Raw genomic sequence first — 19,863 nt, 5'->3', positions numbered from 1 at the left:
CGGTCCAGAAAGCTCCGCCAGAGAAGCAGCATGTTGGAGAATCAGCTCAGCTACGTGGGAAACGATCTGATTTTTAACGTGCTCCTCCTAAAATAGATAAAGGGGAAAAATGGGGCAGGACTGAGTGATCCAGGTGACGCAGAGCCCCACACAGAGAGACGTTATTTCAGCTCAGACTGCAGCCAAGAGAGATACAGACACAAACTGACGCTCCATAAACTCTAAATTTTCCATTTCACTAATTTCACCACTCCCCGGCGCCCTGAGTCAGCTCTGTTCTCCGTCCATTAGCTTCAGATTGGCTCCAAAGGTCAGAAATTAGCCCCAATGCTAACAGAAACTAAGCCGTTTGAGGCTGAGCTCAGAGAACAGAGCACAGGGTGTGTTTGGGTAGAGAAAAAGCTGCTCAGTTTCATAAAAACATCAAGCTACAAAAACCTGTTAAAGCTGCTGTGGGCTACTTTTAGTTTGCCGTGATTTTGGCGCCCCCCTGTGGACAAAGTGGTGCGTCTTTTTCAAAGTGTTTTCAGACAAAAAAGAACTTAATGCTCGTATTTTTCCCAACACCTGATTACTCCCTGTCAAGGTGGTTTCCTTAGCCAGCTGTCAATCATCTGGTGTGGCCCCGCCCCCTCAGAGCAGTTCTCTGCTTTGAACACTGATTTAAAGCAACAGCGCACAATTTTCAGACTAAAGCTGAGATCTTTACGAAATATAAGGATGTCTTACTGCTTTATATCCCATCCCCTGACAGGCCTCCAGGGGGCTGGCTAATCAGAGTGAAGGGGGTTTATAGAGTGAGGAACCTTAAAGAGACAGCAGCTAAATGAAGTGTGAAATAAGGGTTTTCTGAAAGGAGCTAGGTGGCTAAAACGCTGTTTCTGTGTAAACACAAAAATAATTTCGCTTTTCATCCTTTTCAATCCTCTTTAAAGGTAGGGTCTGCAGGAAATTCGGTTCCTTGTTAGTAAACACAACATTCAAATTGGCTCCTCCTCCTTGGCTCAGTGCCAGCAGCAGCACACACCCACAGCCTCCAACTGTGACTATGTGAGCACACTCACTTAACCAGCAACCACCTGTAGCATCACGTTTCTACGTGGGAGAGACTCAAGAGCCGTGCACCTGACTTAACATGTTAGTACAAGCAAACCACAGGTATCTGACACACACACCTGGTTAGCAGAACTCGCATCTCTCTTCATCCCGTGCTGCTCTCCAAGTTCCTCACAGTGAGTGAAAGTCGGACCAAGCTTCACCCTCATTTAGGAAAAAGCTTTAAATGTTTGGAGTTTTGTTTTACTTTGGCGCTATGTCCGCTATCGTAGCTGCTCTGATTAGCTTCAACTGGTTGGAAGTCACTTGCACACTGGGCGCTCTGATTGGCTAACCATGCCTACTTTCCCGAAACAACCAAAACATCAACATCCAGGCAGAGGAGGGGGTTGAGGCAGATACTGACACTGACACACTGAGCAGATTATTCCTGTAAAGTAGAGCGATCCTTTAAAAACAGCTAAAAACTGCAGAAAAAATGAGCCGGACTCGTTTAAACTGAGGGATTCAAACCTCTGAGTGAAAACAGACAAAATAAAAACCAGAGAAGAAGAATTCAGCTCAGGACCTCCAGACAAACAGATCACCTGAGAAAACGCTCTGAGACACTTCAGGTGTATTAGAAACAAATAGAGGGGGTTCCAACGTGTGTGTGTGTATGTGTGTGTGTGTGTGTGTGTGTGTGTGTGTGTGTGTGTGTGTGTGTGTGTGTGTCATTGTGCTCAGAGACTCTCAATAAGTGATGCAGTGTCACCCCAGGGGAGCGAGACAAGTCAATCTCTGCCTGTCATCATCATCTACACACACACACACACACACACACACACACACACACACACACACACACACACACACACACACCTTGACATCTGTAGTTGAAAGAATCATGACATACTGTTTGCTGTCTCACTGCACACACACACAAATACACACACATTGCAGCTGAACCTGATGTGTGTATTGCACATGTTTCTGTGTGTGTGTGTGTGTGTGTGTGTGTGTGTGTGTGTTGACAGGTTAAAGGTGACCTCTGCCTGGACGCATTATGTGGATGTAAACGAGTATGTAATCACACACACACACGAACACATGATAATCATAACTCAGCTCGCAGAGTAGGGAACTGACACACTCGGAAGCTCACACACACACACACACACACTCACACACACACACACACACACACACACTTGAAACAGAGAGAGTACTAACCTGACGGCAACATCGTCCATTCTTCAGTCTTCACACACACGCATTAATCCACATGTGGGGCTGAGGAGTTATCGGAGTGTGTGTGTGTATGTGTGTGTGTGTGTGTGTGTGTGTAAGACAGAGAGAGAGAGAGAGAGAGAGCGTATGTGTGTGTGTCTCAGTTCCTGTTCCCTGTGACGCTCTGATATCCAGAACACGAGCGGAGAGTGTGTGTGTGTGTGTGTGTGTGTGTGTGTGTGTGTGTGTGTGTGTGAGCGGCTGCTGGAACTGAGGCAGCGAGCGAGCAGCAGCTCAGTTACACTCAGCCTCGCTCTCTCTCTCTCTCTCCAGCATCTCCTCCCTCGCCCTCGGTCTCTCGGTCTCACACACTCTGAGGTGTGTTTCGGGGGCTGGACTCTTCTCTCTGAGCACCTGGAGCTGGATCTGGTCTCTGTGAGCCCTGATCCACCAGGTGAGGATCAGACTCCCCCCCTCAGAGAGCAGAGTCCCTGGAGGCTCAGGTCCAGGATCAGCAGAATCCCTTGGAGGGAAAAATGAGGCTGATCCAGAAAAAGCTGCAGTTCCTCCAGTGTCCACTAGAGGCAGAGACCAGCAGCTGATTCTCCACCTTAAAGCTCCTGTCAGGAGGTTTTACCTGCTCATAGACCGGACCGAGTTTTATGTCAGTGCCTGTGAGCTCCTTTAGTCCTTTAGAGCGGACTCTGAGGTCCAAACCCACAGGGGGGGCGGGGGGTAGGTCTCAGACCAGGGTACAAACCAAGATGTGATACGTCAAAGGAGGTCAGTGAGTGATACGAGACAGAAGAATCACATTTTGTGTCAATAAACAGGTGAAACGAGACAAAACTTTAAAGATATGATATATTTGTTGATCCACAGGGGGGCGCCAAAACCAGGAACAACCAAAAGTTCCTTGTAGTACTTTTAAACATGGAGCTTTAAATCACAGTATCTTTGGACCACAGTAGAGCTAATAAACAGGAACTTTGAAGCACAAGAGCTAGAAATTTACAGTTGCTTTAAAATTACGCAGCTTTAAATAACAGGAACCATAAAAAACAGGAACTAAAGATAACAGGAACTAAAGAGAACAGGATCTTTCTCTGACAGGAACTTTTAAATCACAAGAGCTTTTAATAACAGGAACTTTAAATCCTGGGAATTTAAGATTACAGGACCTTTGTCTAACAGGAACTATAAACCACAGGAATTTAGGATTATTGAATCCTTGTCTAACAGGAAGTAAAAATTACAAGAACCCAAGATTACAGAATCCTTGTCTTACAGTAACTTTAAATCACAGAAGAATTTGAAAACAGGAACTTAAGATTTCAGGATCTTTGAGCAACGTGAACCTTTAAATAACAAGAGCTTTAAAGAGCAGGAACTATAAATAACAGGAACTTAAGAAAACAGGATATTTGTCAAACAATGATTTTAAATCACAGGAACTAAATATAACAGGATCTTTGTCTAACAGGAACTATAAATCACAATAGCTTTCAATAACAGGAACTTCTAATCCCAGGATCTTTAAAAGACCAGACTGGGACAGTACTAAGACTTGGTCTTGGTCTCAGAATCAAAAATGAGGACACAGAATCTGGTCGTCTTTATTGACCACTGAACTGGACCTGGTTTTGCTGGGATGAGGACTTTAATGAGTCCTGGTTTTTATGGTCTGTGTTTCCACATCAGTCCTCCTCCAGGAGATCGCCACATTAACGACGGCTGATTTTCTTCTGACTCATTAAACCCCGCCCCCCAGCCCCTTTAACAGCATCCATTAAGACCCAAACAAGGATCCTCCAAACCACCTCTGAGGATCCTAAACCGGCCCTGGAGCCCCTCAGAGGACCCGGGTCCCTGATCCAAACAGCAGCGCTTTGAAGATTTGCATATTCAGCCAAATCGGCTGTAAACAATCCACTCAGCACGACGCGAGGACTGTGTGTGTGTGTGTGTGTGTGTGTGTGTGTGTGTGTGTGTGTGTGTGTGTGTGTGTGAGGGTTGCAGCAGTAAAGAGGAGGGGTGGAGGATAGATGAGGACATGGAACTGAGATGGAGACTAATCTGCACTGATAACACACACATAAATAAACAAACACAAACACACACACACACACACACATACACACACACACACACACACACACACACACACACACACACACATCATGATGCATTAATCAGTGTGTTGTGTTCTCGTGGTCTGTGGGGAGCTGACGCTTACAGCCAACTGTTCTGTTAAGATAGCTTATTGATCCAACACACACACACACACACACACACACACACACACACACACACACACACACACACACACACACACACACACACACACACACACACACACACACACACACACACATTTCCGTTTATCTTGATGTAAATGCACACAGGCCCAAACACACACTGGATGTAAACACACACTGCGTCGTCTCCTCATCACTATTCAGAGCAGCACCTCCCGCCTGCCTCGCCATGACTCACAAATCAAACCAACACAAACCATCAGAGGAGAGGGACGCCTCAATTAAGACCGTTTATACACACACACACACACACACACACACACACACACACACACACACACACACACACACACACACAGCTCTCAGGAAGTCAGAATTCTTCAATCAAACTAAATAAGCTTAAAAACCAAAATTTTAAGTGTTATGCTCAAGTGTATCAAAAACAGAGACAGGGAAAAACAGAGACAGCTCTACCATCAAAGTGGTTGTTTTCAGCAAAGACACCAAATTTCACAGATAGTCAGAAAAAAACTGAGGAAAAAGTTCAAGGTTTGAAAAGTTTTTAAGAAAATGAGTTTGAGAAAAACCAGATTACTAAAAAACAAATAAATAAATAAATAAAAAAGAAGAAAATAAACAGGATTTTGATAAAAAGTACAACTAGAATAAAAGATGAGCAAATATAAAAGTTCAGAGGCAAACCTTCAATTGGAATAAAAAAAATATATATATATATATATATATATATATATATATATATATATATATATATATATATATATATATATATACCCTAAATCTTGTGTTTTTGCATTTAGTGATTAAATGAATGCTTGTTTTCAAATTAGTGTGTCATTTATAATTGACCAACAATTGAAGAGATGACAACTTTACATAATTTAAATATATATATATATATATCTGGGGTATTTTATTGATGAAATCCCCAAAAATGCTGTGTTCAAAATTATTCATATCATTGAAAGTATTTCAACAAAAATTTGCCAAATGTTGCAAAATTTTGTCCAGAAGTTACTTTAAGATGTCACAATGGATTGAAACCCTTTATTTAATATTGTTGGCCAAATGTTAAAGCAAAAAAAAGGTTTCTCATGCAAGATACCTTAAAAGGAAATCACAAGATTTAGCAAGGGTATGAATAATTTTAAAGATGACTATATATTTATATATATATATATATATATATATATATATATATATATATATATATATATATATATATATATATATATATATATATATATATATATATATATATATATATATATATAAATATATATATATATATATATATATATATATATATGGGAGGTCCTTGACTTATATGGGTCTCGACTTATGTCGTTTACACTTTTCAATGCCAATTAATATATGTATGTAAGAAAATAGACAAGGTGTTGAAGTTACACCACTCAGTTTTCCCATGAATATGAAATATCACACATGTATTTTTATACTAATCAGAGGTTTAGGGTATTTAGGGTAAAAATAGGACTTACACAGTTTTTCTTGTTACGACGCGTTTGTAACTCAAGGACCGCCTGTTCATTTAATTTGTCATTTTGCTGAGAATATCAACTTTAAAAAGGCAAAACTGGAGAAAAATAATCTGTAATTTGAGAAAATGAGTTTAATTCTACATGTTTGAGGTAAAGTCACAGTCAGCTCTCAGCTCAGCTCATGATTAAAACATCGTTCCTCCATCGCCTCTGTTTGGTAATCACTTCCTGCCGCCTGAGGACCAATCAGATAAAGTCCTGAGAGCTGGAACAATCTCGTCTGTTTAACGCCGACGATGCACTTTGACGGGATGTGCTGCTGTGAGCAAAACGCCGAGCCGCGGCGAATTCTTCCTCAGAAACAGAATAGATGGAGAGCAGGGCCCGGCCCTCACTGAGCACGCTCAGGAGGGAATGAGCCTTTTTTTGTCTTTCTGACCTTGATGGAGGCTCTGAGGAGGAGGGGTCGGACTGGAGAGGGACATTAAAATGTAAAACAGGAGGGTGGAGGTCTGACAGAGACCAGGAGCTAAGACCAGGAGCTAAGACCAGGAGCTAAGACCAGGAGCTAAGACCAGGAGCTAAGACCAGGAGCTAAGACCAGGAGCTGGTCTAGAGAGATCCTGCAGATACAAACCACAGAGTGTGTGCAAAGAGGAGGTGGAGGAGGAGGAGATAAAAAGGAAGGAGAAATTAATCTGAATCAGAGAAGAAGGCAAACAAACCTGTGTCGGACCTCTTAACACAATGTGTAAACCATGCAGGGAAAAATGTTGCAAGAAAAATGATACTTGCCCAGTCTGCACGTAAGAGGTGCTCCAGGCCTGCAGGGGGCGCTGACTTCAACAATTTTATTACGGTTAAGTGTTTAAGTTAACTGCATGATTGTAACTCATCGTCACACATCAACCAGAAATCCTTGTTGGTTAAAGAAATCATTTTTTGAGTTCACAGAAATCAAATCAAATCTAATCTGTGCTGCAGTTCAGCCTCCCTCCACCAGTGGGAGCTGTAGCTTTGGTTGGTGGAACCTGCCTTTATGCCATTAAACACTGTGGAAACAGAGTCCTCTCAAGGAGTGTGTGTGTGTGTGTGTGTGTGTGTGTGTGTGTGTGTGTGTGTGTGTGTGTGTGTGTGTGTGTGTGTGTGTTCTGTCCAAAGATGGCCACATCATTCAGGTCAAGGACAGTACGGCTAAGGAGCAGTCACACACACACAGAGCTAACCTATTAGCACACTAAGCTAAGGCATGCATGTATGTGTGTGTGTGTGTGTGTGTGTGTGTGTGTGTGTGTGTGTGTGTGTGTGTGTGTGTGTGTGTGTGTGTGTGTGTGTGTGTGTGTGTGTGTGTGTGTATCAGCATACTGATGCCTCACAGTCTTTTAACACACTGTACCATAGCATCTTATCAGAGAGTCCCTCACATCAGAGAGAAGAAGGCGACTCCAGGATCAGCTGTTGAAAAGTCACCTGACTGAGAAGGAGCTCAGTGATTGGACCAAATCTTTGAAACAGGGCCTTTAACTCAGGAAATGAGCAGTGTTGGGTCAGCAGAAGTTCTAGAACACGTGGATCAATGACAGAGTTCCGTCTATGACCTCAGAGTTCTAGAACTCTTGCTGCTGCTCTGCAAACAGAATGTTTTGCATGCATGCTCCTGATTGGTTGATACTCCTCAGACTATGTGTAAATCAGTTTATAGTTTGTAAACATTTGGCTGCCCGCACATTTTGGCAAACACTGTCTCTTTTACAGTCTGTGGGCTGATCCTCCTGCTGCTGCTCTCCACACTCACCGTTTGTCCTGCTCACTCATTGGTCAAGAGTAACTAGCTACTATAAAACTGAGGTTTAGGGATGTTACTCCAAAAGTGTTTCAGACTGGAGTCAGATCACCTCTGTTTCTCCCTGTTTCTCTCTGTTTCTCTCCGTTTCTCTCTGTTTCTCCCTGTTTCTCTCTGTTTCTCCCTGTTTCTCTCTGTTTCTCCCTGTTTCTCTCTGTTTCTCCCTGTTTCTCTGTGTTTCTCTGTTTCTCTGTTTCTCCCTGTTTCTCTCAGTTTCTATCTGTTTCTCCCTGTTTCTCTCTGTTTCTCCCTGTTTCTCTCTGTTTCTCCCTGTTTCTCTCTGTTTCTCCCTGTTTCTACCTGTTTCTCTGTGTTTCTCTGTCTCCCTGTTTCTCCCTGTTTCTCTCTGTTTCTCTCTGTTTCTCCCTGTTTCTCTCTGTTTCTCCCCGTTTCTCTCTGTTTCTCTGTTTCTCCCTGTTTCTCTCTGTTTCTCTGTTTCTCCCTGTTTCTCTCTGTTTCTCTCTGTTTCTCTCTGTTTCTCTGTGTTTCTCTGTTTCTCTGTTTCTCTGTGTTTCTCTCTGTTTCTCTCTGTTTCTCTGTTTCTCCCTGTTTCTCTCTGTTTCTCTCTGCTTCTCTCTGTTTCTCCCTGTTTCTCTGTGTTTCTCTCTGTTTCTCTGTTTCTCCCTGTTTCTCTCTGTTTCTCTCTGTTTCTCTCTGTTTCTCTGTGTTTCTCTGTTTCCCTGTTTCTCCCTGTTTCTCCCTGTTTCTCTGTGTTTCTCTCTGTTTCTCCCTGTTTCTCTCTGTTTCTCCCTGTTTCTACCTGTTTCTCTGTGTTTCTCTGTTTCTCCCTGTTTCTCTCTGTTTCTCCCTGTTTCTCTCTGTTTCTCCCTGTTTCTCTCTGTTTCTCTCTGTTTCTCCCTGTTTCTCTGTGTTTCTCTGTTTCTCTGTTTCTCCCCGTTTCTCTCTGTTTCTCTGTTTCTCCCTGTTTCTCTCTGTTTCTCCCTGTTTCTCTCTGTTTCTCTGTTTCTCTCTGTTTCTCCCTGTTTCTCTCTGTTTCTCCCTGTTTCTCTCTGTTTCTCCCTGTTTCTCTCTGTTTCTCTGTTTCTCCCTGTTTCTCCCTGTTTCTCTGTGTTTCTCTGTGTTTCTCTGTTTCTCCCCGTTTCTCTCTGTTTCTCTGTTTCTCTCTGTTTCTCTCTGTTTCTCTCTGTTTCTCCCTGTTTCTCCCTGTTTCTCTCTGTTTCTCTGTGTTTCTCTGTGTTTCTCTGTTTCTCTGTTTCTCCCTGTTTCTCTCTGTTTCTCTGTTTCTCCCTGTTTCTCTCTGCTTCTCTCTGTTTCTCCCTGTTTCTCTGTGTTTCTCTCTGTTTCTCTCTGTTTCTCTTTGTTTCTCTGTTTCTCTGTTTCTCTGTGTTTCTCTGTTTCTCTGTGTTTCTCTGTTTCTCTGTTTCTCCCTGTTCCTCTCTGTTTCTCTGTTTCTCCCTGCTTCTCCCTGTTTCTCTGTGTTTCTCTCTGTTTCTCTGTTTCTCCCTGTTTCTCTCTGTTTCTCTCTGTTTCTCTCTGTTTCTCTGTGTTTCTCTGTTTCTCTGTTTCTCCCTGTTTCTCTCTGTTTCTCTGTTTCTACCTGTTTCTCTCTGTTTCTCTCTGCTTCTCCCTGTTTCTCTGTGTTTCTCTCTGTTTCTCTGTTTCTCCCTGTTTCTCTCTGTTTCTCTCTGTTTCTCTCTGTTTCTCTGTGTTTCTCTGTTTCTCTGTTTCTCTGTGTTTCTCTCTGTTTCTCTGTTTCTCTGTTTCTCCCTGTTTCTCCCTGTTTCTCCCTGTTTCTCTCTGTTTCTCCCTGTTTCTCTCTGTTTCATCCTGTTTCTCTGTGCTTCTCTCTGTTTCTCTGTGCAGGTTTTTAACCTGTCTCCCTCAGGTTCATGAGCTCGTTAGTGAAGATGAGGATCCAGTTCAGGAACCAGAGGAGCAGAAATGATCAATACAGACCAGAGAGGAGTTTAGCAGGCAGAACACCCTGAGATAGAGCTGTTCACCTCAGCTGACACCACACACACACACACGCACACACACTCACACACACACATACACACTCACACACCTTTTTTAGCTCCTTCTAACCTCTTGAACGTTTCATTTCTTACTGAGCTGTCAATCATCATAAAAGACGCAGACACACACCTCTGATTCTTCAGGATACACACACACACACACCTCAGAGGACTTCCCCCACTCTCACAGTTGCAGCCTGCGTGGTCTTCAGGCTTTGTGTCTTTTTGTGTGTGTGTGTGTGTGTGTGTGTGTGTGTGTTTACCTGGATGCCTGGGCACAGGTAAATGTGTCTGCAGCTCAGCTGCTCATTGATCTGTGTTTCTTTGATCATTACTCAAGACAAACAGTCGTCCTCTGATTTTCTAACTTTGATGACCGTGTTTATAATCTCAGGTTAAAGCTAACAGGCAGCGCTCAGCTGTTAATAAAGTGTTACAACCATAGACTGTATAAAACATGGATGTAGTCTCGCTGACGTCACCTGTCTGTTTCTGAAATGGAAAATGAAGCATATTGGCCAACACGGCCATAGTGGTAGTGGCAAGGGCTTCACCTACAGCCGTAGTGCGCCTGTCAGTCATGTGACCCTCAGCTGTGCCTCTTATTGGGGGAGCTCGCAATCCTAACATCCTCTGAACTGCCGAGTCAGAAAATAATTCACACAAGCAATAATGAAGTCTGTAAAAGGAAGTATGCTGAAGTTGTAGCATCTTTAAGTTGAGGAAAATTAAGGAGGGAGAGGAGCAGATTCCCATTTATTTCAGATGGGAATTTTTTTCACAGAAAAAGCTGAATAAATGAAAAAGTTAAGGGGTTAGTGATATGAAAAGTCATAGCACACATCTCCAGAAGAAGCTGATTAGTTTAAAATTTCCAGTTAGAAAATCTTGTTTTTTCATATTACATTATTATCACAAATGGGATGAATCGTTGAGCCTCAACAGAGACTAGAGACGACCCAGGACTCGGTCTGAGCTGAGCCTCGGCTGAAACCAGAGAAACTGAACCAATGAATCTGAGGAGACTTCAGGTTGTTTTACTTTACACAGAACATTTTATTACAGAGATCAGATTAATGTCACTGATTTTATCTAACAAACAAAAACTCAAAACTTTAAAGGAGATTCATCAACTGGTGATGTCACAGCTTGAGCAAGTCTCATGCTGATCTCGCCGAGTTCTCACGTGACTTTTTGAACCACTAAAGCAGGTTTAAACCACTGTTTCACACCTTCCTCAGGTTTAGTGTCGACATAAAACATCTTAATCTTCTTTTTCAAAACATGACAAAAAACATCCGAACAACAGCTCGTAAAGCAAATCAGACGCCATTACAATCACATTAATTCAATTTCAACGTGTTTGTTTTTATTCTGTTGATTTCTATGATGCAAACAGATCTCCACATCCTCATCATCATCATCATCATCATCCAGTGAAAGGACTGAAGTAAAAATAAGAAAGAAGAGTTGAATACGACAGAACATGTTCTTCATCAGCGCGTGATCATCACAGCTCAGGTCATCAGCCTTTGATTGGACTTTGATCAGAAAACGTCATTTTTCAAAAAACAGCTGATTCGGTATCAGCACCGAACCCACTGAAACCAAAGCAGATAAGCTCCGCCCACAAACAGCTACACCCTCCAACCAGCAGCCAGAAAACAAAGCCCCGCCCACCAGCTCACAAAAGCACCAAATCAGACCAGACTATCCCGAATCAGACCCAACCAAACGCACCCAGATCAGAGGGAGGCAGAAGAAGCGAGGGAACCCCAAAACTCCAGAGAGACAGAAAGAGACGAGAGACAGACGAGAGAAAGACGAGAGAAAGACGAGAGACAGACGAGAAAGAGACGAGAGACAGACGGGTGAAAGACGTCCTCCACTCTGCTGGGACACGTCAACCGACGGACCAGGGAACTGGCTCAAAAAAGTCCTGTGAAGACACAAACACACACACATTAACACACTGATACACTGTCTGCTAGCTGTAACAAACACACCTCACACACTCCTCTCAGTGTGTGTGACCTCCACTCTAAACCTACAAACACCTGTTCAGGTGTTCCAGGTGAGACTCTGAGGTGTCAAAATAACCACGACTGAAGATAAAATATGTAAACAAAGTGTTTCCATCGTTCCAGGCATCTTCATCAGCTCCGTCTGTGACTCTCTCATTAAAATATGTCTCTTTCTATGATTAGAGCTTAATCTAGATAAAAATATGATGTTGCTCGATTGACATTTAGACTTTAAGATCAGAACCCATAACGGCTTTCATCTTGTAATTACAACTAAATTCTGCTGACAGATATAACTTCATTAATCCATTGACAATAAAACTTTAGTCCAGTTAAATTTCAGCTTTATGCTTGTTTGGATATGACTTTAATCTAGTAAACATTACACATTTAACTAGTAACAAAACAATTTGAATCCAGAAACATTATGATTTAATTCAGAAATATTACAACTTTAGTCTTGAAACATTGTGACTTTTATCTAGAAACATTCCAACTATTATCCAGAAACATACATACAGAACTGTAATCTTGAAACATAACGACCATTATCTAGAAAACATAACAACTTAAATCCAGAAACATTGCGACTTTTATCCAAAAACATTGCAACTTTAATCTAGAAACATTAAAACTTAAAACCAGAAACATTACTATTTTAACCCAGACACACTACAACTAACATCTAGAAACAATCCAGAAACATAAAAACTTAAATCCAGAAACATCACACATTTAATCTAGAAACATTAAGACTATTATCTAGAAACATTATACATTTAATCTAGAAACATTACAGCTATTATATACAAACATTTTGACTTCAATCCAGAAACATTATGACTTGAATCTAGAGACACTGTGACTTTTATCTAGAAACATTACAACTATTAGCCAGAAACATTAGAACTATAATCTTGAAACATTACGGCCATTATCTAGAAAACACAACAACTTCAATCCAAAAACATTACAACTTCATTCTAGAAACATTAAAACCAAATCCAAAAACATTACTTTTTAACCCAGACACACTACAACTTTCATCTAGAAACAATACGACTTATCCAGAAACATAAAAACTTTAATCCAGATACATTACAACTTCGATCTAGACACACTATGACAATTTTATTAAAAAAAACACAGCTTTAATCCAGAAACATTAAACATTCAGTCTAGAAACATTAAGGCCATTTTCTAGAAACACTACACATTTAATCTTGAAACATTACAGCTATTCTATACAACCATTTTGACTTCAATCCAGAAACAAGATGACTTGGATCTAGAAACACTGTGACTTTCGATCTAGATCCGTTCAAACTATGATCTGGAAACATTATGACTTAAATCAAGTAACATTTTGACTTATATCTAGAAAAAAAAAACACCTTTCATCTAGCAACAATGCAGTTTTAATCTGGTAACATTACGACTTTGATGACATTATGGCACTGATTTTGTTACTTACTCTTACTTACTTACTCTATTTTAATCCAGAAACATAACAACTTTAATCTAGTAACTTTATGACTGTAATCTAGAATCATTACGAATTTTATCTAGTTAGATTATGACCTTTATTTTCAAACATTATGACTTTAAATAAAGCAACTTTACAACTTTACTGTTGTGACTTTTCAACTTTAATCTCAACACATCCTGAAGCTCTGAAGCTTTGCGGTAAATTTACGACTTAACTCTTGTAACATGAGAAGTTTTATTCTTGTAAAATTACAGCTTTTCTCTTGAAGCAGTCAGAGTCTAATTTCATAACATTAAGTTTCATTTACTGTAACTTTACAGCTTTAACCTCAGAGCGTTACAACTTTAATCCTGTGACATGACTCTATTGCAAAATTAAAATTTTACTCTTAATCTTTTTTTTATTTTTAGTTGTAATGATACCCTGCTTAGCACAAAACTCCTGCTCCACCGTGCTGTGAGCGATCTGTCATTGATGTGATTCATCACTAAGTTCATTTTTAGTAACACATTATTAAACGTGGCTGAGAAAACTGAGTCCAGATACCACGACGAACAAACACAGAGAGATTAACTTTGAGGAACGAGACCATGACGTGTTTGTTTTCATGTTTCTGTGTTTACAGCACCAAAACAGACAGAGACAGAGACAGAGAGAGCCTGGCTGGAGCTGAAGGCTGACACTAATTGCAGAGTCACTGACTGCTATTTGGCAGGAGGCTGCAGATTACACACACATCACACACACTCACACACACATCTCCCTCCAAAAATGGCAGATGGGAGCTCACAGTCTGTCAGAAAAGTGTGAGTCAGATCAGAGAACATAAACACACACACATACACACTCAGACACACACTGTTTCCTCTGACAAAACCTCTTTGAAGTTTGGAGTAAGTTATAGATCAGATTTCTGTGAGAGCGTTTATATAAACTGATAACGATGACGTCAGGTTGAATCTGCTGCAGGATGAAACTGAGACCTGAACCGACTCCCTAAGAGGTACAGATCCATCAGACTGTAAATGCTTATAGGAGTGTGTGTGTGTGAGTGTGTGTGTGAGTGTGTGTGTCATAAGTGGAGGTTTTATTAATGAGTTGGTTTAGACCCAAATGCAGCCGGAGAGTCCATTAACCCTGCTCTCATTTACTGCCGAGTCCAGGAGAGAGGACTCTGCTCATAAATCAAAACAACATTAAAGCAGAGCTGCCAGCGCCCCCTACAGGCTGCAGAGGGCCTTAAAACTGCAACTGCAGTTCCTCCACTGTCCACTAGGGGCATACTAAGCAGTATTGTTTATAGAAAGTGGTGTAATGCTCTAAAAATGAGCAGGAAGGTAATTCATGATGGCACAGAGAGAAAGACACAGAGGGAGACGCTGTGCTGCAGCTCCACCTGGTGTTGGGTGGAGGCAATGACAGCTGTGTGAGTTCAGGAGCAGTTTGGTGTGTGGGAGTGTGACTGACCTTTGACCTGCTCCAGCTCAGGACTCAGCTCCTGCTCTGATTGGTTGGGAGGTCTGTAAGGCGGGGGCTGTCTCAGAGGGGGCGGGGCCACGCCTGGTTGCTGTGGAGATGAAAAAACAAACGTGGTCAGTGCGAGTTCTCACAGAGTACCTCCGAGTGTTTTAGTGGCGTGAGCTCGCAGAGCGGGAACAGGTGAGTGGTTGAGTGCTGCCACCTGGTGGACTCTACAGGGAGCCCTAGGAGGGGTTAGTGGGAGAGGAACCGGCGCCGTGCCGGGTCGGTTTGATGTCAGAGACAAGAGGAGAGGAGACGGCGTGCTAAGCTGAGCGGGTTTAGACTGTGGCGTCTGTGAGCAGACAGGAAGTGCTCCCACATCTTACCCCAGACTTTGTCCTCTTTGCTCTGTGTTTACTGTAGCTGGAAGCTGTCAGAGACACAGGCTGAAACACACACACACACACACACACACACACGTGAGGAGTGTGGTCATGTATTTGTATTCAGATATTTATCGTGTGTGTGTCGGCAGGAACCAGGAACCAGAGGAGGGACTGACAGGAAGTGTCTGATGTTTTCATCTCTGAGGAATCAGAAAAACATAAGAGGTGAAAACGTCCAGTGGGGGGCGCTCTTACCCGAGGCGTGGCCGACAGACTCTGGACGATGAAGACGACGGGGCTCGGAGCTGATTTGATGGCGCTGACCGCCTCCTCGTGACTCGCAGCTCGCAGGTCGACGCCTGAAACCTGCACACACACACACACACACACAGAGTGAGATCCATTCTCTGTGTCACCTGAAAAACCGAACCCTCCCGGACCAGTCCTACCTCCAGGATCTTGTCCCCGGTCTTCAGACACTGCGTCTTGGCGGCGGGGCTGTTCTGCAGAACCTGTTTGATGAAGATCCCCTTCAGCTCCTCGCCGTTCCTCAGACGCTTGATGACGTGATGTCCTCCCACAATGCTCAGCCCCAGAGACTGACCCTCTTCAGGCCACACCTCCACCCTGCAGGAAGTGAACACGTGACCTGAACACACGTCAAACACGACACGGGGTCCCTGTGATCTGAAGCATCTGGGTTTTACCTGCGGGGGGGGCCCCAGTGACTGAAGGCCGGGGTCTCCTCCCCCTCGCCCTCCTCTCTCTCAGGAAGATCACTGTAAACACACACACACACACACACACACATGCTGTCAGCTGCAGGTTTCACTTCCTGTGTCACTGAGTCCAGGTGAAACAGGTATCATACCCTCGGCTTCCTCTGATTGGCTGAGAGGCTCCTTCTTGGCCCCGCCTCCTTCTCCTCTTAGTGTCAGTCCTTATGGACCTAAAGAGAAACAGGATGTATAAGAGACCCAACCCTGGACTCAGCAAAGCCCACCTGTATGAGTGACATCATCAAGGTTTAAAGGGATAATCCACCATAAAATCATCTCATTGATTATCAATTTGAAACCATTAATTTACTTTGTGGAGCCTGCCCTTTCTCACCAAGATCCTTGAAGGGACCGTTGACACACAAATCAAGACCCACCTCACCAACAGTTTCAATCTGGATCCCACACTCACCAGAGCACTGAAACTGCCCTCCTCAAAGTCACAAATGACCTCCTTACCTCCGACTCTGACCTTCTCTCCATCCTCATCCTCCTGGACCTCACCGCCTTAAATCTCTCCTCCACATCACAGACGACGCCCTCACTAGGCTAACTTCGTACCTCAGTGACCGGAAAACAATTCATATTCATCAACAACTGCTCCTCTTTTACTGCCCCCCTATCCCAAGGTGTCCCTCAGGGTTCAGTGCTCGGTCCCCTCCTCTTCATCCTTTACCTCCTTCCCCTTGGTCAGATTATCCAACGTCATGGTCTCTGCTTTTAATGTTATGCCGACGACATTCAACTCTACATATCCACCGAATCAATAACCTCTCTGACCCTCTCTACCTGCCTCTCCGACATCAGCTGCTGGTTACAAAGTAATTTTCTCAAACTTAACCTCTAAAAAATCTGACATTCTTTTGACTGGTCCAAACTCCCCTTACCTCTACAGCCAATGACTTCCACATCATCCTTCAAAACTCCACTCTCTTACCTTCTTCCCATTGCCGAAACCTCGGAGTCATCTTCGACAACAAGCTCACCTTCTCTCATCACATCAAAGCAATTACAAAAACAGCCTTCGCCCCTCTCTTTCCTTCCCTAGAGCTGAAACCCTCATCCACGCCTTCATCACATCACGAATCGACTATGGCACAACCAACAACCACCTCAACAAACTTCAGTATATCCAAAACTCTGCCGCCCGCCTCCTCACTCGTACCCGTTCCCGTGAACACATAACCCCCATTCTTCAAGATCTCCACTGGCTTCCCATCCGTTACCGTATCCAGTTTAAAATCCTCCTTCTTACTCACAAAGCACTCCATAACCAGGCCCCTCCATACCTTACTGACATGCTCCACCCCTACACCCCTTCCTGCACCCTCCGTTCCTCAGTTGCAAACCTCCTCACCGTCCCTAGGACCAAGCACCGAACCTGGGGGGATAGAGCCTCCTCCCTTTGGATCTCACTCCCACACCTCTGTGATACCGCTGACCCCACCGCCTTCAAAACAAAACTCAAAACTCACTGACAAGCCCCGGTACTGAACTTGCTTTTTCTCTGCACCTTTGAATTGTTTTTGCCTCATCTTCTTTTTCTATACCTTTTTTTTTTTCTGATATTTCATTTTTTGTATGTTTTTAAACTTGCTTTTTATACTGCTTTTACCTTGTAAAGCGTCTTTGAGATTTTGAAAAGCACTCTATAAATAAAATGCATTATTATTATTATTGTTATTATTAAAATACCTGAAAAATAAAAACAATCACCAGTAACACACGTGGAAGAGCAGGTAGTCAGCCGCCTATTGTTCAACAAGTGACCACCAGAGGGTGCCACAGGACTGTGAATCAGACAGAGCTCAGGAGGAAGAGGACGACGAGGTTTAATCTGTCCACCTGCCAGCCCTCATCCACACAACCACAACTCTCAGAGCTCTGACCGCGGCACACAACCCCTGACTCACCCTCCTCCCCTCTGACCGCAGACACACTCCATCAATCTGCAGGAAAACAGGAGCTCAGGGAGGGAGGGGTCAGTAAACTCCAGCTCTGTTAAGACCTTATTCTCAAAGCTTTTTTAAAGTAATAACTAACGACTCTACATAACTTCTAAAGAAAGACATAAAGAAAGAAAGTAGAGATGAACTGATCCAACTTTTGGTCCGAGGGCACTGTTTTATTTCGTCCATTTCTTTCTTATTATCATTGTTCCACACGCGCTTTGAATGCTTATAAGACCCCCAAACATGCTCAAAAAACTCACCAAAATTGGCACACACTCCACAATCGCAAAAAAATTTATATGATACCAAACATGACCCCCAACATCCCATAATATGCTCTCTAGCGCCACCTAGGCACACTTAAACAGCCCTAGCAGCCAGTAGGAATGTCATAGAGAGATAAAACCAACGCCAAAATGTCTGTCTCATTGAGACACACAAAAACGGTAAGGGGTATTTTTCGCCTGTCTGGAACAGGAAGCCGGCAATTTGCCTTTCAAAATAAGATTTCACCACTTTTTTACCCTTTCTGCGAAAATCATCTCTGAAATCATGAGTGGTATTGGCTTGAAAATCGCTCACATGACTGACAAGACCCTGCTCTACAAAGGATATGCAGGACTTTGACATTTTGGACCCGGTTTTCAAACGGCGAGCGCTCAAAGTGGGTAAACCCTCTCAGCTCCCTCAGTGTAAACAGATGGGATTTCTCATTCCTGCTCCTAATGCTGCCACATTTGGGATTCTAGACAAAAAAAGTCAAAGTTGTACAGCTTTAAAAATGACATGAATGGATTCCTGACAAAATTACCTTAGCTGTAGCTATAGCTATAGCAGCATTAGCTAAAATACAACCACAATTCAAACATGGCTAATGTTTACGTGGAAGAGCAAAAGGTTGGATATCTGATAAAAATATCCAGATCATGGGAAATTTGTCAAACCCCATGGTTTCAGTCAGGTCCTGGTTTGTCTTAGTTTCACTTTAACCTGATGGGAACTGGGACACCACTTAGCTAGACGTAAACCAGCAAAACCAAGAGCTGAGGGGTAGAATTAGGATTGGCCCTTAGTCATAATTTAGCCTGAGTGACAAGTTCAGGTTGGGCCTTTCCCATCGACACCAGATCCAGCTTTGAGAGTCTGGATCAGACACCAGGATCTGGATTTGGTGCATCCCTAAAAGAGGAAAGTAGGAGAAGATACTGACTCTGTGTCCGTGTCTGTCAGAGTGAGCTCAGAGTCAGCCTCACTGTCTCTGGAGTCTGCCAGTCCTGCAAAAACACACACACACACACACACACACACACACACACACACACACACACACACACACACACACACACACACACACACACACACACACACACACACACACACAGAAACAATTAGTGAAATTCAACATTGTGGTCAGGTGGTTATGCTGCAGCTCCATCAGTGAGGTTCTAGAATGTTCATCATCAAGCACAGAGAGCTTTCTGTCTTTGTGATGTCACTACATTCTAGAACTCTCTGAGCTCACTGAGTGTTTTTAAATCAAACCACAGACCCTTAGCTTCGTAACCAGCTCTGACTGATTCATTATAATCACTGGTTTAAAAACATTCATTTAAATCTTATTCATTTATTTTCATTTTTCTACTAGTATCAATTTTAACTTTTTAACCTTAAAGAGGGGGTATTTTACTTTTTCACTCTTTATTTTGTCCCTCTGGTGCCCCTGTAGCCTCTTTACAAGATTTACAGCTCATATGAACCTCTTCATTTCTATCTCAGGTGATTTTTTAAACCCCTGTTTCAGCCTCTGTCTGAAACACTTTGTTTTAGCTGCTGTCTCTTTAAGTTGAACCCCCTTCCCTTTGATTGGCCAGCTCTCCAGAAGCCTGTCAGGGGCGGAGCTATGGGTT

At 42.9% G+C, this 19,863-nt stretch overlaps 1 protein-coding gene across 7 annotated transcripts in view; it reads right to left on the bottom strand.

Moving 5' to 3' along the window:
* patj (PATJ crumbs cell polarity complex component) overlaps positions 1-19,863 on the bottom strand; it is a 134,177-nt gene that overhangs the window by 60,415 nt on the left and 53,899 nt on the right. For 6 of the 7 annotated variants that reach the window (XM_074667609.1, XM_074667613.1, XM_074667612.1 and 3 more), the window contains 7 exons: positions 19,167-19,230; positions 16,097-16,174; positions 15,933-16,004; positions 15,675-15,852; positions 15,481-15,591; positions 15,226-15,285; positions 14,846-14,945 (listed from right to left, as the gene is read on the bottom strand). In XM_074667609.1, the coding sequence (XP_074523710.1) occupies positions 14,846-14,945; positions 15,226-15,285; positions 15,481-15,591; positions 15,675-15,852; positions 15,933-16,004; positions 16,097-16,174; positions 19,167-19,230 (663 nt within the window). The remainder of the gene's footprint in view (positions 1-14,845; positions 14,946-15,225; positions 15,286-15,480; positions 15,592-15,674; positions 15,853-15,932; positions 16,005-16,096; positions 16,175-19,166; positions 19,231-19,863) is intronic. The other variant, XM_074667615.1, reaches the window with a different exon arrangement.

Source organism: Halichoeres trimaculatus, unplaced genomic scaffold, assembly GCF_033239565.1.
Source record: "Halichoeres trimaculatus isolate MK-OKI-2021-1 unplaced genomic scaffold, fHalTri1.1 fHalTri1_scaffold_4, whole genome shotgun sequence".
NCBI lineage: Eukaryota > Metazoa > Chordata > Actinopteri > Labriformes > Labridae > Halichoeres > Halichoeres trimaculatus.
The sequence above is the reverse complement of the archived record's forward strand: the minus strand, read 5'-3'. Positions and strand labels throughout refer to the sequence as shown.